Here is a 27245-nt window from a genome sequence, read left to right as displayed (position 1 = left end):
CGGGACTCACGTGCGAGGGAAGAGCCCCGCAAGTCTGAGCCTCGTCCCGACGTGGAGGAAGCTGGCCCGGCATCGCAGCCCGGTAAGTGCAGAGGGCTGAGGCGGGGGCTCCGTGAGTGCAAGGGCTCCGGGAGCATTTGTCCAGGTTGAGTCTCCCGAGAGGGACTCCCACGAAGAAGGGCTATAATTGTTTAAGAGCCCACGAGGCTCAGGGGGCATATTGGCATATTTCGAGTCCCCCGAGCGGGACTCCAACGACGGGCCGCATTTTGCTTTAAGGGCCCACGAGGGCCCCGGGGGCTCAGGAAGGATTCAGAGTCCCCAGAGGGGGACTCCAACTTCCGGCGCATTATTGTTGGTTGAGCCGTAAAGGCTCAGGGCCCAGTCATTTGTGCATAGCCTACGAGGCTCCAGCGTTGGCCCCATTATTGTTCTACAGCTGCCCAGCACTTAGTGGGCAGCTGCTACGTTTAGGCCCCTGACACTGGGACACAGGGCGTCCTAGCCCTAGAGAGGCCAGTTGGCCTAGGGACAGTCACAGGTGGTGACTAAATGTGAGTTCTGCGCAATTGTGTTCTCCTGCACCTCTGAATGTATGGTTATGCATCATGTGTTTTCCTTCCCTACACCTCTGAATGTTAGGATGCATCATGTGTAAAATGTTCCTATGCCTATACCCCTAACTGTATGGTGATTGCGTAGGTGGTCCTTACCTGTTACCAGTAGTTACTGGTTGTGTGCGCTATTTTCTATTTTGTGCTACAGTGATTTAAAGTCTATGTTCTAAATGCTCGTTCTAAAAGTGACTATTCCTGACATTGGTCCATGTGGCCCTGTCTTGTACATATCACCTGTAAATTCTGCCCGTGCTTGTTGGGACATTGTAAAGTGTGTGTTTTCATCTAATGTGTTTTGGTATAATACAAAGGCTATTTTTACATATAACATTGTGTGGAGTTTCTTTTGTGGTGGGCCTTGGGTGTCGTTGCTGGGGCGCGCGCAAACACTTAACCTACATAGCCTCCAGGTTTAGCCTTGCTGCTCGCGTCACGTTACCTAGAGAGTGAGCAGGGGTTATCTTGGCGTGTAATTCCCTTGCCCTGACTTAGAGTGGTGGCCTCTGACTGACTTGGGCGCGAGCCTTGGCCAGCCAGAGATCCCATTTCTAACATGTTACAATTTTCATCATATCAGAAACAGTATCATAATTACCAACCCACCTTTTAATATCGACTCTCTCTCTTAGGTTTTTCCTTACTCCCTAAAGCACATTGCAAACCCCAAATGTCTTTCTAATACAGAACCCTCTTATGTAGACTTCGAAGGCCTCCCACTTAGTCAGTGTGTCCCCAACAGAGCCTTTGTTAGCCTGAATATAATGATGTATGGCATTTTTTTGTGCGCCCTCAATTGCCGCATTTGTTCCAAATTCAGGTTGTAACCACCAATTGGGCATGCATGTTTATGGTTTTCTCCAGTGAAAAAATAGTAATAGTGAATTTAGGGCAAAATTGTCTTAGCTAAATGTTCAACATACAGTGTGAGGCAGTGCAAATGTATGGGACAAAGAACATGTCCAATTTGTATGGAGATCATGTATGGAAAAAAGAGTGTGTTATCTCTATCAGTCTGATGAGTTGGGTAGAGTATAGGTTAATGGTCAGGATAAGGAATAGATTTAGGTCAGGGAAAGAATAATTGTAACGATTTGGTTAAGTGCTGGAGTAATACGTTAACAATGTGATTAGGTGAAGGAGTTTTCAAACATCATTCTAATCAATCATGAATTCAATTATTTCGATTAAAACATCCAAATCCATAAAAACATAAATAATGTTTATTCTAAACATATAATATTAAGGTTATGATATGCAAGTTAATAATTATAACAGAGTGGTAAATAAGGTAATAGAAGTAATAGTTGTAGCGGCAGTGACATAGATTCCCACAGTTTGAAAAGCAATGAGGAGACTGAAAGCTGGCTACAAGACTTAGAAGTATAGGATGTGTTACTGGGGGTAATAAAAGTAGGTCCATAGTTCATCCTGGACTGCGCATACACCCTTTTTTTAGGCACTAGATGGAAGTTCTCAGCATCGGGGTAATGATAACTAGGTTGGATAGCATAAGTAGAGTCAAGTATAGATGTCTGGGGCATGCTAATAGGCTGTAGAATGCCTGGATAGAGTATTTTGGGTAGGTGAAGGTATTAAATGCAAACTATAATGCTTGTACCATTATGCACAGCCTACCTAGAGTACTTGCTGTCCTTGGAGACACTGGATACAGATTAGGAACTGGATAAGATAAAATTGAGTTCACTGAATACTGGAGACAGACAACTAGGTAGAGGACCATTGTGCACAGCCTGTGTAAGCCAAGGGCTCTGGGGATACTGGAGGCAGGCTCTGAGCCAAGTCTTAATAAGGTGTTAAGGATTTCTAGAGGTACAGGCTGAGAAACATTGCTCCTTAATGCTTAGGCAGGATAGAGTTAGCACGTCCATCCAAGGTACTCAAGCGAGATTGACAGCATCAAAACCAATGCTGCCTGAGTAGAATTTAACCAGAATCCTGGGGTGAAGCCTTTCGTAGAGGAATCTGCAGAATCAGTGAGGGTTTGAAGCTAAAAGTGGGGGATTTTACCGGCAATGTTCATGTTTTCCGTCGCACCAAGAGACATTTTTATGTCTGTGATTCCATCATAAATGAGAATTATTGCAAACCATACGAAATAAGCCATCACATTGCAGTTTGCGATTCACGAAAGAACACCTATGCTGTCAGGAAGGTTTGTTGCATCAACGGGTGTAGACTGCCCACAACAGTTTTTTTTTGTTTATCCTTAGGCTGTTCATTGCTGAATGGTAAATATCTCTCTTGCAATTACAGAGTCTACCAGACTACACAACGGTGCAAAGGCTGCCTTACCTGGACATGGTGCTCTCAGAGTCCCTGCGCATGTACCCACCTGCATTCAGGTATTCACTGTTTCTTAGTAGTTTGTAGGGTGTAAGAAGGCGGGCAACTGGTATAGTAAAATGAAAAAAAGGCAACCCTTTGTAGGATCTGTCACCAGTAACACTGCTGCCAAGCACTGTTCTATACCGGAGTGATGGCAAACAAGAGAAATATCTCTAAAATCCAGCTCTGCAGAAGCCTGCCATTTCTCTACTAGGAATGGCCAAGAAGACTATTCATGCTCGCCATTTGTAGTTGTTGGTCTTTTTTGCTGTTGGATTTTTGGGTTTATTTAAACACACTCTGGTCTTTATCTTATATACTTTTGGTCGCACTACCGTGGAATTAAATGTTCTCGTCAGTAAGACTTTATTATAGGAGTTATATTTTTATTCTGTATTTTAAAAATCTTTGTATAGAGTTAATGAATAAATTCAGTCAACATTTGTTTTGCTTGAACTTAACTATTTTGGTACTTAAAAAGTGTTTTCACAAGATTCTGCATTCTGATTTGTTCAAAAGTTTCAAATAACAATTTTCTTCCATAATTTTTTCAAAGGTTACCTGTGCATGTTTCTTAGGGGAGCCCAAAATCCAAGCCACCTAATGTAATAACCACACATTACAAACTTAATGGTTATTTTATGCATTGGTCGACTATCAGAGCGTGACCATCTGATTTCAGATTGGAGTCTAAAAGATCCCATTTTGCTGTTTCTTATTTGCTCTCCCATTTCTTAAGCCTGCCACCACCACAGTGCTGACTCTGTGAACACAGGTATCTCCTGCAATCTCTACACACCAATGCAATAGAAGGCTATAATCAATAATAAACCATTGTGCGTAACACAAACTAGGAAAAGAGACCATGAGAGTGCAAAAGAAAGAAAGAAATGCATAATGTATACCTGATCACCTCATTATTTGTGTGCAAAGATCCAGCAGAACAGTTTTCATAAGCTTTTGAATATTTTATCATGCTGTGAAAAAGCACTAATATGATCGAAACTCGTATTGACTGAATTCTAAAAGGTGCCTTAGTTCTTTAGCCCCTTAACATTTACAACTTTAAAAAAAATGTAATTCAGTAACAACAAAATGTTTACAAGACTGTGCTATCACCAAAACGTTTGAATTATACTAAAATTCAGACAACAAAATTAAGAGAGCAAGAACCATATCATTTTTAGTTTAGACTACTAGACAGTGCGTACATTGTCTGTTGCAAGGCATATTATAGGCTTACCGAGAACGTACAGGAGCTTGGAGCCCTCCCATTGCTTACCATTGATTGGATTTCCTTTCACTCTCATTTGTCTGCTTCTTATTTGTGTCCCAGATTGTCAATTTTCTGTTTGTCCCTCCCATGAGGCCCACCAAAATAAGGCAGCCAGCCACATCATACCCTTTTGTTTTCTTATTTAGCCATACAAAACCAGTTTGGTCCTAAAGGTAGAACCAATTGGCTCTGCTTGTCCACTTTTGAAATATGGCCTCTGCATTTTACCAAGAATTAAACTGTTAACCAGTAGTAGATTTCCAGGAGAATATGTACAACTCCCGCAGAAATGTTAGTCACAATTAAACTGCAGTGGGATATGCATACATCTGGTGGCATGCACCAAGGTTTGGAAAGTGAGTGTTAGTACTGCCTGAAACCTAGAATATACATGAATACATGCCCTTCTTGGAGAACAAGGTTGAGGTTCAATTGAAGAACGGGCGAGGGACGGCCTTTTTAGGTTTTGCCTGGCGAAAGCTGCGCTCTGCGCAGCATTTTCGCGCAGGCGAAAACCTAATGAGTATTGTAGTGTACTTTGGAACGGCCCCCGTCATTTATTGGCTAGCTCCATAAATGGAGCCTAGCCATTGGACGATGGGCCTGTCCGTCAATGCCGGACCAGATTCGGGGGCGTTCCCGAGATTTTTTGGCTTTTGGCGACGTCAGCCAAAAGCCGGGGACCTGATTGGTGAAGCTGCGTGGACGTCACTGCTGGTCCGCGAGGGAGCCCACTCCTCGGGAAACTTTGCCGCCCGCCTGCCTGAGCTAGAGACGGGCCGCCGGGATGCCCGCGGCGACCCGGAAGTGACTAGCCGGCCGGCCAATCCTAGCGCGGCCGGCCGGAAGTGCCCGCCCCCCGCAGCCCGGGGGAAGAAGGAAGACGGCAAGAAGTATGGCGGCCCACGCGGGGCTCCCATGGCCTGGAGGGAGCCCCGGGAGATGCGAAGGACGTTGTCGGTCTCCCATGCCGAAGAGGGAGACCGGAGAAGTGCCCAAGAGATTGCCGCCGTCGACGTTGCCGGTCTCCCATGCCGAAGAGGGAGACCGGAGAAGTGCCGCCGTCGCAAGGTGCAGGTGAGTCGATTTCTTTTTTTTGGGGCTAGGGGAGGCTCCCTCCCGCTACCCGTGGCAGCAGTGGGTGTGGGGGGCATGCAGGAGTGTTGAGGTACGCCCCTGTGGGTGTGGTGAGGCAAGGAGGAGAGTTGAGGTACGCCCCTGTAGCGGTGGGCGGGCCCAGCACTGTCACCCAGGCTCGGCCCCCTTGCTCTGTATTGCTCGCGGCGCGGTCCCTGCTGGAGCTGCTCACAGTCACACACCCCCTGCAGTGGAGCCGGGACTCGGATGGAGGCAGCACCGAGGCCATGGCGGACAAGGACCCCGAACAACCCAACGCCCGCAGGGCGAACGAAGGCGTGGGCCACTTCGAGGGTAAGAGGGGGCGCGGGAGATCGGAGAGCTGGAGAGGGGGCCTGGCTGGGGAGGTGTGTGACGGGGGGAGAGGGCAGGGGAAGGGGTGTGTTGTGGAGACGCGCAGTTGGGGTGGTGTGTGGAGCAGGGTTCAGAGGAGGAAAGAGGGTCTGAAGTGGGGAAGATGTTCTGTGGGATCCCCACGGGAGATCAGGACTGGGAAAGGGGCGGGTGATATTTGCACCAGGGCCCAGGGGGCGAAAACGATCAGTAGTTGGTAGGGTTTGCAGGGGGAATGTGTGGGATACTCTTGGAGACGAGTCCTGACAGGGCACGAGTCGGGGGGTACACATGGGTGGACGGCGAGAGAGAGAGAGGTCTAGCACTATAATGGTTACTTTTAACAAATTGTGTGTTTTCAGTGCTTGTTTATTCCATTCCCTTACTCTGCTTGAGTGACGAACTCTCCTTAATGGTATCTCCCTCTCAAACTCCCTATTACCCTTGACGACCCTTCCAAGTGAAGTGAAGTGTCCTCCACTTCTGGGGTGTATGGATTGCCCTAAATTGGTACCTATACATTCAGGTTCTTCTTCATCACTTCTGGTATTTTAAAACTCCCATGACTGATCCTTGGCCGTTTCCGTTTATTTGCAAAGATCTCACCGCCCTAATCGAATCGAAAGGCAGTTGTCACGTGGTAGAACACACTGCCAGATCAGCAGTCCACACAATTTATGAAATTACCATTGGACAAAGCTTTGGGAAATTGTTTCTAGTCGGATACTTGCTTTAGGAACCTGAACTGATGCCCCTTGAAACTTTGTCTTTTAATCTTGATAGCATGCCACAACCCTTCTGAGATTTTACCAGCAAAGGACCTAATTTTGATGCCCATAATTTGAGATGCATTTTTTGCACATGTCTCATAATAATTTTATTATAACTTCTGTCTGGCATTCGTGTTGTTGAGGTGACGGTATTTATAGATCTTGCATCCTAACTCTTTCGTCTTCCACTGCATGCTTAAGATTTCCACACATCTGGCGGAAGCGTGCAGAGTTTAGGTGCCACCCGAGAAAGAATCGAGCAGTCCATATGTCGCCCTTTTGAAATGTGCAAAGTTCTTTGGCTTTCTTTTTTACAATATTGCCTAAGTTACATTAATTTGTGCTGTACCACCACGTTGTTGGGGTAAATCTACAACAAAGCTGTGAATGGAAATTCCATAGGCGTTCACTGCTGCGAATAGAATGCTGAATGTTTTTTCTCTCATATCCGACAAGAAACTGGCTGCAAGTTAAGGTTTCCACTAAATGACCATAGTTGGCATTGTGAATGATTTTCCATGCCCTTCCCAAATGCAGAATCTTAAAGCCAAGTCTTGGAAATAATTCTGGCAGTCTGTACCTGGTTTCAGAGCTCCCCCTCCTCAGTAATAGCTGTCCAAGTTCATTCCAAAGCCTGGACAGCAATTCTCTACCCTTTCTCCATTACACGATTACAATTATGTCTGTGCGTTCCCCAAAACAACTAACTGACAACTCTCTCGCAGACTTCGTTCTACAAGTGAGATAGAAAAACAGGCCCCTTTCTGTTAAAAAAAATACAGAAATTATTTTGAAAATCTGTAGTTTTCATAAAATAATAATATCTACCTTACTGCCACTGGAGGGCGCCATAGTACGCGCAGATTTACTGTGTTTCTTTCACCGAGGCAACCGAGATGGACCTGATATTTTATTTTTAAAGATGATGCGATTTCTTTGTCATGCTAATAATAGAACTCTTTTATCAGCTAGGATTAGCACGCGATCCTGCAGATGGCGATGACAAATAGGTGGTTTGAGCCAGCCATCAGTGGCACAGCATGAAGCGGTAGGTACTGCGTGTGTCACTTGTCCCCCTCATCTACTAAAGCGATCAGACCCGGGTAAGCTCACTAAGCCATTCAAAACAGGACACACTCAAAATTATCTAAAAAGAGCACCGCGGTTGTTCAATTTACTTTAAATGTAAATGTAAATGTAAATGTGCTGGACTTGTAAAGCGCACAGCTGCCCGTAAGCGTCCCGGCGCTTGCTTAGGGAACCCGTCCTGGTATTCCCCGGTGAGAAACCACGGCAGGGTGTCCACAAGTTGAAAGCCAGGCATCCCGCCGCGAGGGGCCGTAATGGAGATTAAGCAAGCTATTGCCCAGAGTTGCAGAGTGTGACCCCGTGAGTTGAGTAGGCACCAGAGCGAGAATTGTCGAGTCCGTGGAATTTTGAGCCCGAGACCCGCCGAGGCGGGGAATCGAACCCTGGTCCACGGTCGATCTCAGCTTCCGGGTCTGCCGCCTCTAACCACTGAGCCACGCTTCTCCACAAAGCAAATATCGCGGCCATCCCATAATATTTAATCATGATAAATATGCGTGAGAAGGGCTGGTCTCACTCAGAAGGCATTACAGAGCTACATAGAATCATAGACGTCAGTCAGGGTTGTCCTGCCCAGCTTGCCCTCTGCACCAGACCCGGGCATGGCAGCGCCACTGCTAACCCCGGGTCAAGTGTTAATGAGGTCAGCAGCAGGGGTAACAGGGACTGGGAAAGCAAGTAGGTCTGGCGTTGGCAGACATCTTTTTGAGTTTGTCAAAGCTGGTTTTGTTTTACGATGGTTTGGGCAAAATGTTATTGCCGGGGAAGCTGCCAGGTCCTCCTAATTTTTTTTCTCCAAAAAACAAGGACTGACTGACAAAGCAGGTGATCTACAGTACGTGGGTTATAGGCGGTATGCGACTACAGTTCCAAACAATCCATACAGGAGTAAATGTGGGATCCAATAATGGAAAAAATGGAAGGAATATATTTTTTAGAGCTACCGGACAGGCTTCAGACACAGAGAATTGCCTCTGGTTTCAGGGATCCAAGCACTGCTTCCCTGGTCTTATAGGGACTGGTTACAGTTATGAAGTACTGGCGTTGGTTTCAAGGATCCCTGTGCTGTTTTCCCAGGCCAGCTGTTTGCTGCACTCTCCCAGCCTGCCCTCTCCCAGCCTGCCCTCTCCCAGCCTGCCCTCTCCCAGCCTGCCCTCTCGCAGCCTGCCCTCTCGCAGCCTGCCCTCTCGCTGCCTGCCCTCTCGCAGCCTGCCCTCTCGCTGCCTGCCCTCTCGCAGCCTGCCCTCTCCCGGCCTGTCCACTCCCAGCCTGTTCTCTCCCAGCCTGTCCCCTCCCTGCCCTTTCCCAGCCTGCCCTCTCGCAGCCTGCCCTCTCGCAGCCTGCCCTCTCGCAGCCTGCCCTCTCCCAGCCTGCCCTCTCCCAGCCTGCCCTCTCCCAGCCTGCCCTCTCCCAGCCTGCCCTCTCCCAGACTGCCCTCTCGCAGCCTGCCCTCTCGCAGCCTGCCCTCTCGCAGCCTGCCCTCTCGCTGCCTGCCCTCTCGCAGCCTGCCCTCTCCCGGCCTGTCCACTCCCAGCCTGTTCTCTCCCAGCCTGTCCCCTCCCTGCCCTTTCCCAGCCTGCCCTCTCGCAGCCTGCCCTCTCGCAGCCTGCCCTCTCGCAGCCTGCCCTCTCGCGGCCTGTCCACTCCCAGCCTGTCCTCTCCCAGCCTGTCCCCTCCCTGCCCTTTCCCAGCCTGTCCTCTCGCAGCCTGTCCTCTCGCAGCCTGTCCTATCGCAGCCTGCCCACTCCCAGCCTGTTCTCTCCCTGCCCTTTCCCAGCCTGTCCACTTCCAGCCTGCCCTTTCCCAGCCTGCCCTTTCCCAGCCTGTCCTCTCCCAGCCTGTCCTCTCCCAGCCTGTCCTCTTCCAGCCTGCCCTCTCCCAACCTGCCCTCTCCCAGCCTGTCCCCTCCCTGCCCTCTCCCAGCCTGCCCTCTCCCAGCTTGTCCCCTCCCTCTCCCAGCCTGCCCTCTCCCAGCCTGTCTCCTCCCTGCCCTCTCCCAGCCTGTCCTCTCCCTGCCTGTTGTCGTGTCCCGGCGGCAGCAGGCAGGAGCGTGCACTGCGTCCCCGAAGTAACAGCCCTAAAGCAAGCAAGAAGTACGCCCCCCCCTCCCACCAATCCCTGTTAGGTAGTGGAAATTGTCCAAACTGGGGTGCAGACAGCCCCTCTCACCTTTCGGCCTGGTACCACTGCACCAACCGCACTACTTCCCTACTGACCGTTCTCCACTTCAGCCCCGTCTAAATTACAATTCATGCTTGTGACCCTTTTGCCTGCTTGTGCTTGTTTTCATGACCCTGTTGCCTGCTTGTGCCTCCGTGTGCCCATGTTGCCTGCTTGTGCCTCTGTGTGCCCATGTTGCCTGCTTGTGCCTCTGTGTGCCCCTGTTGCCTGCTTGTGCCTCCGTGTGCCCCTGTTGCCTGCTTGTGCCTCCGTGTGCCCCTGTTGCCTGCTTGTGCCTCCGTGTGCCCCTGTTGCCTGCTGGTGCCTCCTTGTGCCCCTGTCGCCTGCTTGTGCCTCAGTTTTCGTGCCCCTGTTTCCTGCTTGTGCCTGTTTTCGTGCCCCTGTTGCCTGCTTGTGCCTGTTTTCGTGCCCCTGTTGCCTGCTTGTGCCTGTTTTTGTGCCCCTGTTGCCTGCTTGTGCTTCCGTGTGCCCCTGTTGCCTGCTTGTACCTCCGTGTGCCCCTATTGCCTGCTTGTGCCTCCGTGTGCCCCTGTTGCCTGCTTGTGCCTCCGTGTGCCCCTGCTGCCTGCTTGTGCCTCCGTGTGCCCCTGTTGCCTGCTTGTGCCTCCGTTTTCGTGCCCCTGTTGCCTGCTTGTGCCTCCGTTTTTGTGCCCCTGTTGCGTGTGCCCCTGTTGCCTGCTTGTGCCTCTGTGTGCACCTGTTGTCTGCTTGTGCCTCTGTGTGCCCCTGTTGCCTGCTTGTGCCTCTGTGTGCCCCTGTTGCCTGCTTGTGCCTCCGTGTGCCCCTGTTGCCTGCTTGTGCTGTGTGGGGGTGTGTGGAGGGCTCTGTGTGGCTGTGTGTGTGGGGGGCTCTGTGTGGCTGTGTGTGGGGGGCTCTGTGTGGGGGTGTGTGTGGGGGGGCTCTGTGTGTGTTTGTGTGTCATTTGCGATAGATAAAGCTAGTGGCATTGTAAATGACAATGCCATTTATTTATGTTAAAAAAACATAAATAAAAATAATGTCAAGAGCAATGCCAATAGCTCTAACTTTAACAAAGGCAAAACCATTGCATTGTAAATGCTTGTTTCCAATCTGATTAGGAGAGAGCTCCCTAGGTGAAAGCGTGGCCATGAGCTGTCTTCCATCCTACCTCCATTAGTCTGGAAATGAAATGATGAGGCCCCAAGGGCATGGTTGACACAGCAAGGAGGCCTAGTTGGGCTTCAGATAGGGGTTGAAGTTCTTTTGTTAGCTACTATTTCTCTGATGTACTGGGCTTGATGAAGCCTGTTTTGATGCACCTAAAGGAGTGCAATCAGGGAGAACAGAAGAGCGAAGCTGCTTCGTTCTGATATTCCGAGGCAGTTGCTAAAGATAAGAGAGTGATTAGTCCATTGACCAGATACCAGGGTCTATTTCAGCATTCCTAAACACAAATTATCCAATTTTCAAGTATCGTTAGACCCCCATATTTGCACTTTGAGAAACAGCAATACCATTTATTGATCTGCAAATTGGGACAGTGCTTTACTTTGAGGTGACACAACACATTTAGAGACAAGCTAGCTCTGTGTGTATCACCTAAAACGAGATACTGCCAAATCCCCAGACAGAACTCAATGGAGTGTGGAATCTGATTCCATAGAGGCAGTTGTGTGGTAGACAGGGGAGGTGGCAGATTTGACAAGGAGGAAGGATTCACTGCTTCACTCAGGAACAAGGGCCGGTTTAGGCTCGCTCGCAGCCACAGAAGCCCCGAAAGGGTTCCGCTGGTGGAGGGCTGCTGTGTGCATGGCACATGATGTCCGAATTATTTCATAGGAAGGATGGTGGTACTGAGGGTTGGTGAGGCCACTTCCTTCAGAGACAAAACATTGGGCATTGGATCTCCCTTTTTGTTTCTACCATACAAGGACAACACTATTATCCTGTGATCATGTCTATTCTTAGGGTTATATACATTCCCAAGCAAGATGGTTGTCTTCCAGTTTGTGCTGCAGAGCTTCCCTGTCTAAGATTGTTAAACCATTTTCCTTGAATCTGAGAAAGAGGCATTGCATAATTTCTATATGCCTGTTTTTTGACATGTTCATCACCTACCTTATATAAATGTTGCCCCTTTTCTACAGCTGATTTTCCTTGTTAGAATATTTAGCCTGGAAGAATATGCTAGACTAGGTCTCTCTTGAGTTGCAATGTAGTAATCACACAGTTAAATGTGAAGTCCTAACGAAGCACATTTGGATGTACAGTGCCGCAGTAAAATACGAATTTAACAGGCATGTCGTCATGAAGTGTTAGTTACGTTGAGAAATCTGCAACAATCACAGATTTCAGGAGAACTCAAATTTCACATTTTATCCATGCAGAATTTCCAGCAGCTGGACAATTCTGTATGTTTACATGAAGTTCCAATGAAGATTTCCACAAGTAACATTTTGTTCCTCCACGGGGAAATTACCTTTCCATGTGGTAAGCCCTCTCCTCTACACACCCATTGCATCTAGTTTGTTTTCTCTACGTTCAACACTTTATTTAAGTACCTACTGCTACATTTGACAGAAACATATGTGCATCCATTTCCAGGGTGGAATGCCAACATGATCATGAATGTTGCAACCTTTGGTTTGTGAGTGTTACTTTATTTTGGGGGCCACTCCAGCTGGAATGCCAGAACCTTACCCACCGTAAAATAAATTTGTGAATGTGGCAAGTCTCTTGAAGTAACAGATTAACTACATTCTAGAGTTCGTAAGTGTATTTCCACCAAATATGAAGCTTATTGCATTGTGATCAATACCACTCCATGCGAATGTTGGTTATACCATTGATATTGCTTATGTTGCATACTGTCTGTATATGTGATACACATGATACTGAGTGGATATCATATTTGCGAATAAAGAAATAAAAAAATAAAAAAGTGTATTTCCACCAATGCCTGTAGATTTTACATTTTGTTCCTTTTGTGCAACTACCATAAGGTACAAACTGCTATTTTGTTTAGTGTCAAATTCAACTTTGTTGACCAATCATTTCTGTTGACCAATGTGTGTACTTCTTTTTTTCAGGTTTGCCCGGGAGGCGGCCAAGGACTGCACGATAGCGGGGCAGCGTATCCCAGCTGGGGCAGTAGTAGAGATACCTGTAGGATATATCCACAACAACCCAGAGTACTGGCCGGAACCAGAGAGATTTAACCCCGAGCGGTACATTACGGTTTTTATACTATACCTTGCTAATGTTAAATACACAAACATTTTATTTACCTTTATTCAGCATCGATTAGGTAGTTGGCCAGGAATCTGCCTGCCTTGACTCTTCAGTGGCATGCCATTAAATAAAGTATACAGACTAAAAGGGCAACCTGATAACCCCTTGCGAGCTTGGGTATCAATTAGAGCAAAAGTAAGTGGCCAACTAGGGACTCATTTTCAGAAATGATTACTACCCAATTAAACATAATTGAATGTCCCAAATTGGTGACAAGCCGACATAAGCACATAGCACAACTCAGCAATAAGACCACAATGTGAATTATCAAAAAGAGATATCAGAAAGGAAAGCAGCCGTACGCGATATACATTTTATGAAGAAACGTATTATTTTATGATGCAAGTCACGAAAAGCATAGGGTACACAACAGAAATAACCTTCATACATTAATCATGCGCATACATAGTAGATTGGAAGCAGGGGCGCAACTAGGTCTTAATTTCGGGGGGGGCTGACATGGCAGATGAAGGGGCGTGGCTAATGTAAATCAATGGGGCGGAGCTAAAATGGCAGATAATCAGGATCGGTTAATGCTCAGGTCAAGCTGAGAAAAAATGTGGTGAATTCTGCATTTGAAACTGGACAACAATTAAAGCACACATTTTTGTTAGTTTGATGCATTGCCCCCCAAAACCCATACTCGCCCTGAATCTTAAAATTACCCCTGGCACACCAAAACACATACCCACGCTGAACCCTAAAATTAGCCCCCTCACACCCTAAAACCCATACCCGCCCTGAAATCTATAATTACCCCTGGCACCCCAAAACCCATACCCACCCCACACCCTACAATTACCCCCTGGCACCCCAAAAAACAATACCACCCTGAACCCTAAAATCACCCCCCTGGAGCCCCAAAACCCATACCCGCCCTGAACCTTAAATTACCCCTGGCACCCCAAAACCCATACCCATGCTGAACCATAAATTCCCCCCTTGTCCCCCAAACCCACCCTGAACCTTAAAATTACCCCAGGCACCCCAAAACCCATACCCATGCTGAACCATAAATTCCCATCTGGCACCCCATAACCTATACCCACCCTGAACCCAAAAATAGCCCCCTGACATCCCAAACCCACACCTGCCCTAAACCCTAAAATTACCCCTGGCACTTTAAAACACATACCCACGCTGAACCCTAAAACTAATCCCCTGGCACCTCAAAACCCACACCCACCCTGAACCTTAAAATTACCCCTGGCACCCCAAACCCCATACCCATGCTGAACCATAAATGCCCCCCGGCAACCCATAACCAACACCCTCCCTGAACCATAAATTCCCCCCTGGCACCCCATAACCATTACCCACCCTGAACCCTAAAATTGCCCCCTGACACCCCAAAACCCACACCTGCCCTGAACCCTAAAATTACCCCTGGCACACCAAAACACATACCCACGCTGAACCCTAAAATGTTCCCTGGCACCCCATAACCCATACCCACCCTGAACCCTAAAATAGCCCCCTGACATCCCAAAACCCACACCTGCCCTGAACCCTAAAATGCCCCCTGGCACCCCAAAACCCATACTCACCTTGAACCCTAAAATTGCCCCCTGGAACCCCAAAACCCATACCCGCTCAGAGCCCTAAAATTACCCCCTGGCACCCCAATCCGTAACCCACCCTGAACCATAAAAGTACTCACTGGCACCCTAAAACCCACACCCACCCTGAACTCTAAAATTACCCACTACCACCACAAAAAAAAATGAACACTACAAACTTACACTACATTTGCATATTTGGAGGGGACTGTACTCTTTGACGTTTCTATGTATGTAAGTCAAGAACAACATTCAAAGTAACCTAGACATGCAGGCAGTAGGTAATGCTGTACTGAAAAATGCATTAAAGTTACTGGGACTTACATAAATAAAAAACTGCTGCCTGCTCCTCTGATACTATACTGTGGAGGCTGGCTGATCAGCAGCACTGTGTCCTGGCATCCAGTCCCTCGAAGGTCTCAGAGTAGATAGGTGGGGGTCAAATGGCTCCTGGATTCTCCTTGCCTGGGCCTCCTCTGCTTCTTCCCTGGTGCCCTTGGATGCGAAAATAGAAAGATCCATGGCCCTGTTCACCATTTATCTGGTGAGCAGCGCCTTGGATGTGAATTCCATCCAAGTACACAGACAGCTGGGGCAAAGGGATGGCCAGTGCAGGTGATGCTTTTCCTTTGTAAATTAATTCCTGCAGGCGTCATAGCCCAGGGGTTGCTGTCTGCGCACTTGTATGAAATACACATCTATACAAGTGCACAGACAGCACCCCATGGGCTATGACGCCAGCAGAAATTCCTTTACAAAGGAAAAGCATCACCTTAACTGGCCAGCCCTTTCCCCCTGCTGTGCACTTCACACCCCATGCTCACAAGCGATCAAGTGCTTAGGTGAAATCCCTGCCTTCAGGCAAGGATTTCACCTCGCGGCGCCACCGTAAAGGAAAACAAGAGGTGGGGGCAGGAGGTCACTCACTGAAGCAGAGGCTGGCTGGCTCGGGCTGCTGGGCCTCTCAGAAAGCATTAAAAAAATCATTCTCCGATCGGATGCTATCTTGCACCATTTCAGTGCGTGTAATCTTAGCCCGGGCAGAGGAGGCGACGGGGGGGGGGCTGAAGCCCGGTGAGCCCAATGGGTGTTGCGCGCCTGATTGGAAGTGATGTTGAAAATCATTAATCAATGCATGTTAACCCCTTGGCTGCGGTGTTAATTTTTCCACTGTGTGAGGCGGGCAGGGGGGTGCGCGCGGTGCCGCAGTGCTCATGACGGCTCCCGGCCATCATGAGTCACGGTAGGCATGTGCTCATGACGGCCGGCATGAGCACGGAACGAGTTAAGGCCACTCTTTGTTTATGCAATAAATCCAATCAGTAGATCAGATGATTCAAGGACGAGGATCCAAAGATTTATACAAAGGAAGTGGAAACACTGTTGACGTGTCAGTTGTCAATGTCAGCAGTACATGAGACCATTCTCATGACCATATTGGTTAAAAGATATGTAGCCACCTCAAATGACAAATAACAGACTTGAAAGAGCTGGCTCAATGCGTTGGTAGAATGCCAGAGAGACACACACTGCTTGGTGAAAGTTGCAGACAGATCAGTAAAGCCCTCATAACACTGGAGTGCACATTCGAATCCAGGCGCAAACTCCCTATTGCGTCAGAATCAGGATTTCAGCTCGAGCATTCAAGGTTTCTTATGTGAGAGGAAGGAACTGTGGAGCATATTTACAATAAAGTGGCGAAGCGTGTCATTAAAACAAGAAGGCTAACGACACGCATTGTCACTTTAGAAACACAGGGCTGCACCATATCTACTAAAATATAGTGCAGCCCTGTGTTTCCCCTTGCGCTGGTGCTAATTGTTCATGCCTAGCGCCATTGCAGGTACCCTTGCACCATAGTGCAAGGGTGCCTGTGTTGAGGGAAAGATTGTTTATGCACATAAACAAGCTTTAAACCGTTTACTGGGTGTTCTGCAAAGTGGGCGGGCTGCGTCGGCCAACGGTCCTGCGCAGCACCCAGAAGGTAGTGCTCCCTTCGGCTGTTGCCTGACGCGAGCACAGAACGGGTTATATGCCGTTATGTAACTTCCATGTGTGCTGCTTTTAAAAGGTGCTAAACAGCATTTTTTTTAAAGTGATTGTTTATGTACAAGAAGGGTCACCTTCCTGCACATAAACAATTATAGCCAATTTGCATTTATCCTCATTTCACCTGTTTAAGACCAGGTTTATCCTGGCCTTAAATTTGGCGCTGCTTCCTATTTACGTTGCCCTTGTAAATAGAAGTCAGCAACACCCATTGCCCTCCCCTTTCATGCTAAATACAGCGTGAAAGGGTGCCTTATTTACAAGGCAGGGTTAAGCCACGATAAGTGGCATAACGCTGCCTTGTAAATAAGGCAATTCTATCGCCATCACAACATCACTGAAAGTGACGTTGTGGTGGTGATAGGGGCTTGTAAATATGCCCCTGTGTTTCTGACTCCTGCCAAGGAGCCTGGTGCTTTGTCGACGATTTCAATCAATTAAGATTCCCGGAAGTGAACCAGTTTATTTCATTTCAGACTCTGGCCAGAGGGCTCTAGGCACCGGGAAACTCCCTCCCACTACTGCCACTGCTGCACAGACTTTGCCCCCTGTGCCCCAGCAAAGATCCAGTCGCTGTTTGATTATTCAACTCAATCAGGCATCTCAGTTAGTCAGTCAGGATTTATAGAGCGCGGCTAATCACCACCGAGGGTATCTAGGCGCTGAGAGCTGTGCTGACTGAAGTGAACACCAGTTTACTTCATTTAGAAAGTTTACTCTTACCAAAAGCGGGAGTGGGCACCGCAGACACCCTACTGCTACTCCACTGCTGCAGTGAGATTTTCTCTCCATCAGGGGGGGACATGCTGATTTTGACATTTTACCGCTAGTCGTGTGATAGTATGGTGATAAGAGATCTCAGTATTGCTGCACCCATCATGTGACTCTGGTTGCCTGTGTAGATTGTCCATTAATTGATCAGTTTTTGTTCCTCTAGGGGGGTCATATGCTGGCCATTTTGTCTGTGTGACACACAATGGAGAAAAATTCCTAGGCAGTAAATACAATTCACATTACATCAATCTATTCTTGGCATGATTTGGGGATGACCCAGGCTCAGTGCAATAAATCAACAACTATTTAAAACATATGAAATTCTTTTTTATTAAGGTTTATCTAAAAGTAGGGAAATAATAAAAAGAAAAGAATTAAGGACATTACAATAAAGTACATTATACATCAGGTACAACCTATTCACCACAAGTTACGATCGGCGGGCACTTAGTCCAAAACAGTATTAAATATCAACATGTACATATAATACAATAAACATATAAATAGTTAATACAGAAGTTATAAAATGTAACTGATATAGTGTGGCTGAGTGATGAAAGTTCTCAAAGTTCTCAACGCGAGGTTCGGCACTGGGCGTGCCTTCATCAAGAGGGTCACAAAGGTATATCCTATAAATTGATCAAAGAGAAAATATATATAAGGACTTTACCTTGGTTTCCCCTCGTCACACCAACCCAGGTTGAAGCATGCTGGGAGTTGCAGTGAGAGTAGCTCTACGCTGAAACTGACGATCACATGGTAGGGGGAGGCGCGCACTCAGCAATTAGGAGTGCTGCAGAGACCTATATTAGCTGGGCGCACAAACTTTCAGTTGGGCAGAGGCGTCTGAGGAAGGCTCACGCTGAAATGCATCACGCTGTATCTGCTAACTAATAAAGAACCTCAACAAAAGTCCCCGTTTGTGGCTCCTTCCTTCGGCAATACTGGAGGTTGTGTTGGATATATATATATATATATATATTTTAAATTCAATAATTTTCAACATAAAATTTTTTCCAATAATAAACAAACAATAGGGTATTTTTGTACAGGTCTTTTTCCATTAGACCTACTTATAGCCCTCTGGTGGGCTGACATTTACAAGGGTGTTAATTAATTGTCATAAGTTTTATGTATTGAGTACTTTTGAATTTTGGCCCAGAGTTTGGCTTCTATGTATACTGTGCCGTGGTTTTGTGGAGGGAAAAGTTAGTTATGGAGTACATCAAGAGAGGCTTTCATTGTTGTTAAATGTGTACATAAAGTTCTTCGGACTGGTTCAGACCATGAGGGGTCATTGTTCGAAAGTTCAAGATATGGCGTGATTCCTTTTGGCGCAACAATTTTTCTCGATGTCCTCCCCTTTGGGTTGGGGCCAATGTTTCCAATCCTAGAAATTTCAAAAGTCGCCAATTGCCATCATGATTTGTCTCCATGTGTTTGGCCACTGCATTACCTCTGTCTTTGTTGGTTGTGGCCCTGGTATGTTCCAAGATACGCTTCTTAAGCTTACAGATTGTGCTTCCTATATAGCGAAGCTTGCACGGACATTCAATTAGGTAAACTGTATACTGGCTTTTGCAAGTAATTAGTTCTTTGATCTTCCAAGTTTTTCCATTAGCCATTTCGATTTGTTTCGTTGGTTTGGCTATCTCGCAAACTTTGCAGTTGTAGCATTTGTTGAATCCAACTGTTTTGAGCCAAGATGTTTTTCTGCGGTTCATAAAATGACTATGGATCAATTGGTCCTTCAGATTTGTTGTTCTGCGGTATGTGACCACTGGGTGATCACCCATTTTTTGACCAATTGTTGGATCCAGTTTCAACAATTTCCAGTTTTTTCTGAGAATCTGGACAACTTCTTTTGCTTCTTTGCTATAATCCAGTATTAGTCTTATAGGTTCTTCCATTTCTTTTTCTTTGATTTGTGGTTTCAAACAATCTGCCCTAGTTTTCTCGTTGGCTCTTTCCCAACATTTTTTCGTCAAGTTTTTTCCATATTTTCTCTTGCGGAATCTCTCCATTGTTGTTGCACTGTGCTTCTCCCATTCTGTTTTTTTGCTACAGATTCGTTTAAACCGGAGGAATTCACCGTATGGTATACATGAAATTAGGGCAGGTTGATGAAAGCTTGTGGCTTCCCATGTTGAATTTGTGGCCGTTTTCTTCCTGTGTAGGGTGGTCTCCACTTTGTTGTTTTGGATATATACTTCTGTATCAAAAAGGATATCGATTGCCTGCTTTTTGTGTAGGTGAATTTCAGACCTCTTGTGCTATTATTCAAAAGTTCAAAATATTCTTTGAATTCACTCTCACTTCCCCCCCACACTATGAATAAATCGTCAATGAATCTCTTCCATTGTACGATGTGTTGGGTGAATTTGATGTTTCGTTGATTCCAGGCTATCTCTTCCTCCCACCAACCCATTGCTATGCAAGCATAGCTTGGACTGAATGAGAATTCCATTGCAGCGCCATTGCGCTGACGATAGAGTTGTTCTCCAAAGAAGAAGATATTGTTTGAGAGTAGCAATGTGATCATTTCATACAACATGTCATTATGTTCCTTATAATGTATGTTGCGTTTTTCCAGGAAGTATTTGCAAGCCATCAATCCCAAATCATTGTCAATATTTGTGTAAAGTCCGATAACATCCATGGATATTAGGAAATAGTTATCCTGCCAAACCAAATCAGATATTGTACACACAAAGTCTGTAGTGTCTTTCAAATAGGATTTTAAATTCTCCACATAAGGTCTTAGAAAGAAATCAATGAAATTACCCATTGGTTCCATCAATGAACCATTTGCTGACACTATCGGTCTTCCTGGTGGTCTAGTGGGGTTTTTGTGGATTTTAGGCAGAAAGTACATGGTTGCCATACGTGGAAAATCGACTGTTAGGTATTTCCTTTCCTCATAGTCGATTAGATTTCTGTTTTCCCATATTAAGAGTTTTTGATCTAACTCTCTCTTTAGTTGATCTATTGGGTTCTTCTTTAGTTGTTCATAATACTTGGGGTTCGATAGTTGGTTCATCGCTTCCTCCGTGTATAGATCCTTGTCCCAAATCACCACGTTACCCCCCTTGTCTGCCATTTTTATTTCCACATTTTTATCATTGATGAGGGTTGTCAGTGCTACTCGTTCTTGTGGGGTCAGATTGTCTTTAAATTTTGTTTTTGGAATGTTGTATAATTCCTGTATGACCGCCTCCTGGAAGATATCGATTTTATTGCCCGGAGTGAGTTGCGGATAGAATTCGGACTTGGCCTTCATTTTGCTTATCCCAGCTCCTAATTGTGGTATCGCTGTAGTCAGAGTTATTTCATTTTCTTCCTCTGCATTCAGGTTAAGAAGGGTTAGGTACCCATCTACGTCTTTCACAGTTAGGTCTGAGAATGGTTTCATGGGAATTCTGTTGATTTGAGGTTTATTTTGTCTCTCTAGGAAATGTTTAGCCAGTTTGATCTTTCGAATGTATAGATATAAATCTATCCTTGTTTGGGCTAAATCCATTTTTCTTGTGGGACAGAAGTTGATGCCCCTTTTAAGTAAAGTCGTTTCCGCTGGCGTCATTATCCTTTTGGATAAGTTGACCACTTGCAATTCTTCCATCATTTGCCCCTCTTCTGTTTCATGCCCCTTGTTTCCGGGCCACTTTGTGGGTTTTGTACATTTTCTCCTCCTGCCTCTTCTGTTTTTTTTTGGTGTTGTTGTTGTTGGCTTTTTTGTCTGGGTTGCCAGGATCTTCCACGGCCTCTTCCTCTTCCTCGTATTTGTCTGGGCGCCCCTTGCTCCTGTTCCCATTGCCGCTGCTGGAGCACGAGGCGCATGTCCCCTAAAAAACGCTTCTGTTCTTCATCCAGGTTTAGATCTTCATCTGTCAATTCATTTGATGTGATTGAGGATAGGCTGGAGGATGAAATGGTTTTAGTTTGAGACGGTTTTTTGTAAAGATCATATTTTCGGGCAAACGTGAAGATTCTGCCTTCTGCGTAGTCATTTGCGTCTCGTACAAATTTATTATGTTTTCTCAATCTTACAGTTTCCTCATGTTTCTCTATTTGTTGTTCCAAATCCTCTTTGAATTTGCTCATTTCTTGATTTAATTTTAATGCTTCCAATTCTTTTTCCACTTCCTTCAGTTGTTCCTTTATTTTCTCCAGGGCAATTTCAATATGCCTAACCAGTATCTTTATTAGGCCCAATGATGAATTCAGGATGTATGCCCCCCATTCCTGTAGTAGCTCGTTTGTTACATCCTGCTGGCTAGGCATCAACATTATTCTTAGGCCTCTTGGGATCCTTTCTGCTTCCAAATAATTGCGTAATGCAATGACTTCCCAAGATTTATTGATTTCTTTTCTGGTTAATTTTTCCCAGGCTCTGATTTTCCCTTTTGTGTCATCCTTCGGTGTATCACTCTGTTTGGCTTGAGCTTTCTCCATGTTCCCCTTGTCGAACATATTGGTAACAAGTTCCTTTCTTTTAGCCTCTCTTTTCTCCATTTCTTCAATGCTGTGAGTTGCTGCTTTGGTTCAATTGCTATATTTTGTATTTTTGTTCTGTTTCTTTGAATGACTGCCGGCTATTTAAAAACTGACTAGGCTGATTCTGGTTCCATAATGGATACAAATGTTATTGGATGAATGCGCGTGTTTCACTGTGTGTCACGCGCTCTTTCCAAGAGTCTGAGCGCATCAGAAACATATGCCCTTTGTTTTAATTTGCCGTTGCATAATCGCCAGGATATCCTTTTACTTTTTAAATTGTCTGCCGTTAGGAAATGCGCAGACTACACGTTTATTTTTCCGTTAATATTGAGAAGGAGAGAGGGGGATCCCTTCTTACCTCGGATATGTTCTCCGGGCAGCGTGGGTTTCCGTCCTCCACAAGCGCTTCCCGAGTCTGCTTCCTTTAGCTCAGAATTTCAATGCGATGAGCACCCCAAGAGGAATTCAAAATAATCCCTGGATGGTTCCGCTCTCCTCTTGTTTTTGGCGCTTCTGGCAAGTGCGTCGCTTCACGCGGCAGAACCAAACCGCAATGTATTCAAACTGTGTTTTGCCCCCAGGGCCTCCCGGGTCCAAACCAAAAGAAGCCGCCACTGCATTACAAAATGTCATTTCATGTTATTACCACAGAAAAACAAGTTGTACACCCATTCCCTGCTGATTAACAGTTTTTAAATCAGATATTCCTTTCATGATATTTACATTAAGGATTTCTTGTGTGCCAGAAAACCACCATCATTGTTCTTTCTTTCTAAATCCCAGGTAATTGAGATTAGAATCGAATTTACTATAAAATAAAAGCCCTCCAGTGGGCTGACTCAGTCATATGGTACCTTATAAATTATTTCCTTATAATTTTCTTAAGGTTTTTTGTACCTTACAAAAGGAAGGACGGTTATTGTTTCCAGCATTTTAAATTCAATAATTTTCAAGATAAAATTTTTTCCAATAATAAACAAACAATAGGGTATTTTTGTACAGGTCTTTTTCCATTAGACCTACTTATAGCCCTCTGGTGGGCTGACATTTACAAGGGTGTTAATTAATTGTCATAAGTTTTATGTATTGAGTACTTTTGAATTTTGGCCCAGAGTTTGGCTTCTATGTATACTGTGCCGTGGTTTTGTGGAGGGAAAAGTTAGTTATGGAGTACATCAAGAGAGGCTTTCATTGTTGTTAAATGTGTACATAAAGTTCTTCGGACTGGTTCAGACCATGAGGGGTCATTGTTCGAAAGTTCAAGATATGGCGTGATTCCTTTTGGCGCAACAATTTTTCTCGATGTCCTCCCCTTTCGGTTGGGGAAAATGTTTCCAATCCTAGAAATTTCAAAAGTCGCCAATTGCCATCATGATTTGTCTCCATGTGTTTGGCCACTGCATTACCTCTGTCTTTGTTGGTTGTGGCCCTGGTATGTTCCAAGATACGCTTCTTAAGCTCACAGATTGTGCTTCCTATATAGCGCAGCTTGCACGGACATTCAATTAGGTAAACTGTATACTGGCTTTTGCAAGTAATTAGTTCTTTGATCTTCCAAGTTTTTCCATTAGCCATTTCGATTGGTTTCGTTGGTTTGGCTATCTCGCAAACTTTGCAGTTGTAGCATTTGTTGAATCCAACTGTTTTGAGCCAAGATGTTTTTTTGCGGTTCATAAAATGACTATGGATCAATTGGTCCTTCAGATTTGTTGTTCTGCTGTATGTGACCACTGGGTGATCACCCATTTTTTGACCAATTGTTGGATCCAGTTTCAACAATTTCCAGTTTTTTCTGAGAATCTGGACAACTTCTTTTGCTTCTTTGCTATAATCCAGTATTAGTCTTATAGGTTCTTCCATTTCTTTTTCTTTGATTTGTGATTTCAAACAATCTGCCCTAGTTTTCTCGTTGGCTCTTTCCCAACATTTTTTCGTCAAGTTTTTTCCATATTTTCTCTTGCGGAATCTCTCCATTGTTGTTGCACTGTGCTTCTCCCATTCTGTTTTTTCGCTACAGATTCGTTTAACCCGGAGGAATTCACCGTATGGTATACTTGAAATTAGGGCAGGTTGATGAAAGCTTGTGGCTTCCAATGTTGAATTTGTGGCCGTTTTCTTCCTGTGTAGGGTGGTCTCCACTTTGTTGTTTTGGATATATACTTCTGTATCAAAAAGGATATCGATTGCCTGCTTTTTGTGTAGGTGAATTTCAGACCTCTTGTGCTATTATTCAAAAGTTCAAAATATTCTTCGAATTCACTCTCACTTCCCCCCCATACTATGAATAAATCGTCAATGAATCTCTTCCATTGTACGATGTGTTGGGTGAATTTGATGTTTCGTTGATTCCAGGCTATCTCTTCCTCCCACCAACCCATTGCTATGCAAGCATAGCTTGGACTGAATGAGAATCCCATTGCAGCGCCATTGCGCTGACGATAGAGTTGTTCTCCAAAGAAGAAGATATTGTTTGAGAGCAGCAATGTGATCATTTCATACAACATGTCATTATGTTCCTTATAATGTATGTTGCGTTTTTCCAGGAAGTATTTGCAAGCCATCAATCCCAAATCATTGTCAATATTTGTGTAAAGTCCGATAACATCCATGGATATTAGGAAATAGTTATCCTGCCAAACCAAATCAGATATTGTACACACAAAGTCTGTAGTGTCTTTCAAATAGGATTTTAAATTCTCCACATAAGGTCTTAGAAAGAAATCAATGAAATTACCCATTGGTTCCATCAATGAACCATTTGCTGACACTATCGGTCTTCCTGGTGGTCTAGTGGGGTTTTTGTGGATTTTAGGCAGAAAGTACATGGTTGCCATACGTGGAAAATCGACTGTTAGGTATTTCCTTTCCTCATAGTCGATTAGATTTCTGTTTTCCCATATTAAGAGTTTTTGATCTAACTCTCTCTTTAGTTGATCTATTGGGTTCTTCTTTAGTTGTTCATAATACTTGGGGTTCGATAGTTGGTTCATCGCTTCCTCCGTGTATAGATCCTTGTCCCAAATCACCACGTTACCCCCCTTGTCTGCCATTTTTATTTCCACATTTTTATCATTGATGAGGGTTGTCAGTGCTACTCGTTCTTGTGGGGTCAGATTGTCTTTAAGTTTTGTTTTTGGAATGTTGTATAATTCCTGTATGACCGCCTCCTGGAAGATATCGATTTTATTGCCCGGAGTGAGTTACGGATAGAATTCGGACTTGGCCTTCATTTTGCTTATCCAAGCTCCTAATTGTGGTATCGCTGTAGTCAGAGTTATTTCATTTTCTTCCTCTGCATTTAGGTTAAGAAGGGTTAGGTACCCATCTACGTCTTTCACAGTTAGGTCTGAGAATGGTTTCATGGGAATTCTGTTGATTTGAGGTTTATTTTGTCTCTCTAGGAAATGTTTAGCCAGTTTGATCTTTCGAATGTATAGATATAAATCTATCCTTGTTTGGGCTAAATCCATTTTTCTTGTGGGACAGAAGTTGATGCCCCTTTTAAGTAAAGTCGTTTCCGCTGGCGTCATTATCCTTTTGGATAAGTTGACCACTTGCAATTCTTCCATCATTTGCCCCTCTTCTGTTTCATGCCCCTTGTTTCCGGGCCACTTTGTGGGTTTTGTACATTTTCTCCTCCTGCCTCTTCTGTTTTTTTTTGGTGTTGTTGTTGTTGGCTTTTTTGTCTGGGTTGCCAGGATCTTCCACGGCCTCTTCCTCTTCCTCGTATTTGTCTGGGCGCCCCTTGCTCCTGTTCCCATTGCCGCTGCTGGAGCACGAGGCGCATGTCCCCTAAAAAACGCTTCTGTTCTTCATCCAGGTTTAGATCTTCATCTGTCAATTCATTTGATGTGATTGAGGATAGGCTGGAGGATGAAATGGTTTTAGTTTGAGACGGTTTTTTGTAAAGATCATATTTTCGGGCAAACGTGAAGATTCTGCCTTCTGCGTAGTCATTTGCGTCTCGTACAAATTTATTATGTTTTCTCAATCTTACAGTTTCCTCATGTTTCTCTATTTGTTGTTCCAAATCCTCTTTGAATTTGCTCATTTCTTGATTTAATTTTAATGCTTCCAATTCTTTTTCCACTTCCTTCAGTTGTTCCTTTATTTTCTCCAGGGCAATTTCAATATGCCTAACCAGTATCTTTATTAGGCCCAATGATGAACAAAAATACAAAATATAGCAATTGAACCAAAGCAGCAACTCACAGCATTGAAGAAATGGAGAAAAGAGAGGCTAAAAGAAAGGAACTTGTTACCAATATGTTCGACAAGGGGAACATGGAGAAAGCTCAAGCCAAACAGAGTGATACACCGAAGGATGACACAAAAGGGAAAATCAGAGCCTGGGAAAAATTAACCAGAAAAGAAATCAATAAATCTTGGGAAGTCATTGCATTACACAAATATTTGGAAGCAGAAAGGGTCCCAAGAGGCCTAAGAATAATGTTGATGCCTAGCCAGCAGGATGTAACGAACGAGATACTACAGGAATGGGGGGCATTCATCCTGAATTCATCATTGGGCCTAATAAAGATACTGGTTAGGCATATTGAAATTGCCCTGGAGAAAATAAAGGAATAACTGAAGGAAGTGGAAAAAGAATTGGAAGCATTAAAATTAAATCAAGAAATGAGCAAATTCAAAGAGGATTTGGAACAACAAATAGAGAAACATGAGGAAACTGTAAGATTGAGAAAACATAATAAATTTGTACGAGACGCAAATGACTACGCAGAAGGCAGAATCTTCACGTTTGCCCGAAAATATGATCTTTACAAAAAACCGTCTCAAACTAAAACCATTTCATCCTCCAGCCTATCCTCAATCACATCAAATGAATTGACAGATGAAGATCTAAACCTGGATGAAGAACAGAAGCGTTTTTTAGGGGACATGCGCCTCGTGCTCCAGCAGCGGCAATGGGAACAGGAGCAAGGGGCGCCCAGACAAATACGAGGAAGAGGAAGAGGCCGTGGAAGATCCTGGCAACCCAGACAAAAAAGCCAACAACAACAACAACACCAAAAAAAAACTGAAGAGGCAGGAGGAGAAAATGTACAAAACCCACAAAGTGGCCCGGAAACAAGGGGCATGAAACAGAAGAGGGGCAAATGATGGAAGAATTGCAAGTGGTCAACTTATCCAAAAGGATAATGACGCCAGCGGAAACGACTTTACTTAAAAGGGGCATCAACTTCTGTCCCACAAGAAAAATGGATTTAGCCCAAACAAGGATAGATTTATATCTATACATTCGAAAGATCAAACTGGCTAAACATTTCCTAGAGAGACAAAATAAACCTCAAATCAACAGAATTCCCATGAAACCATTCTCAGACCTAACTGTGAAAGACGTAGA

At 45.0% G+C, this 27245-nt stretch overlaps 1 protein-coding gene across 3 annotated transcripts in view; it reads left to right on the top strand.

The window, feature by feature from the left end:
* TBXAS1 (thromboxane A synthase 1) overlaps positions 1 to 27245 on the top strand; it is a 542795-nt gene that overhangs the window by 427082 nt on the left and 88468 nt on the right. For all 3 annotated transcript variants that reach the window (XM_086952948.1, XM_086952950.1, XM_086952949.1), the window contains 2 exons: positions 2892 to 2980; positions 12800 to 12937. In XM_086952948.1, coding sequence (XP_086809074.1) covers positions 2892 to 2980; positions 12800 to 12937 — 227 coding nt within the window. The remainder of the gene's footprint in view (positions 1 to 2891; positions 2981 to 12799; positions 12938 to 27245) is intronic.

The sequence above is a fragment of the Lissotriton vulgaris genome, chromosome 1_2, assembly GCF_964263255.1.
Source record: "Lissotriton vulgaris chromosome 1_2, aLisVul1.2, whole genome shotgun sequence".
Taxonomy (NCBI): domain Eukaryota; kingdom Metazoa; phylum Chordata; class Amphibia; order Caudata; family Salamandridae; genus Lissotriton; species Lissotriton vulgaris.
Note: the sequence above shows the minus strand (reverse complement) of the source record. Positions and strands in the feature narration are given on the sequence as shown.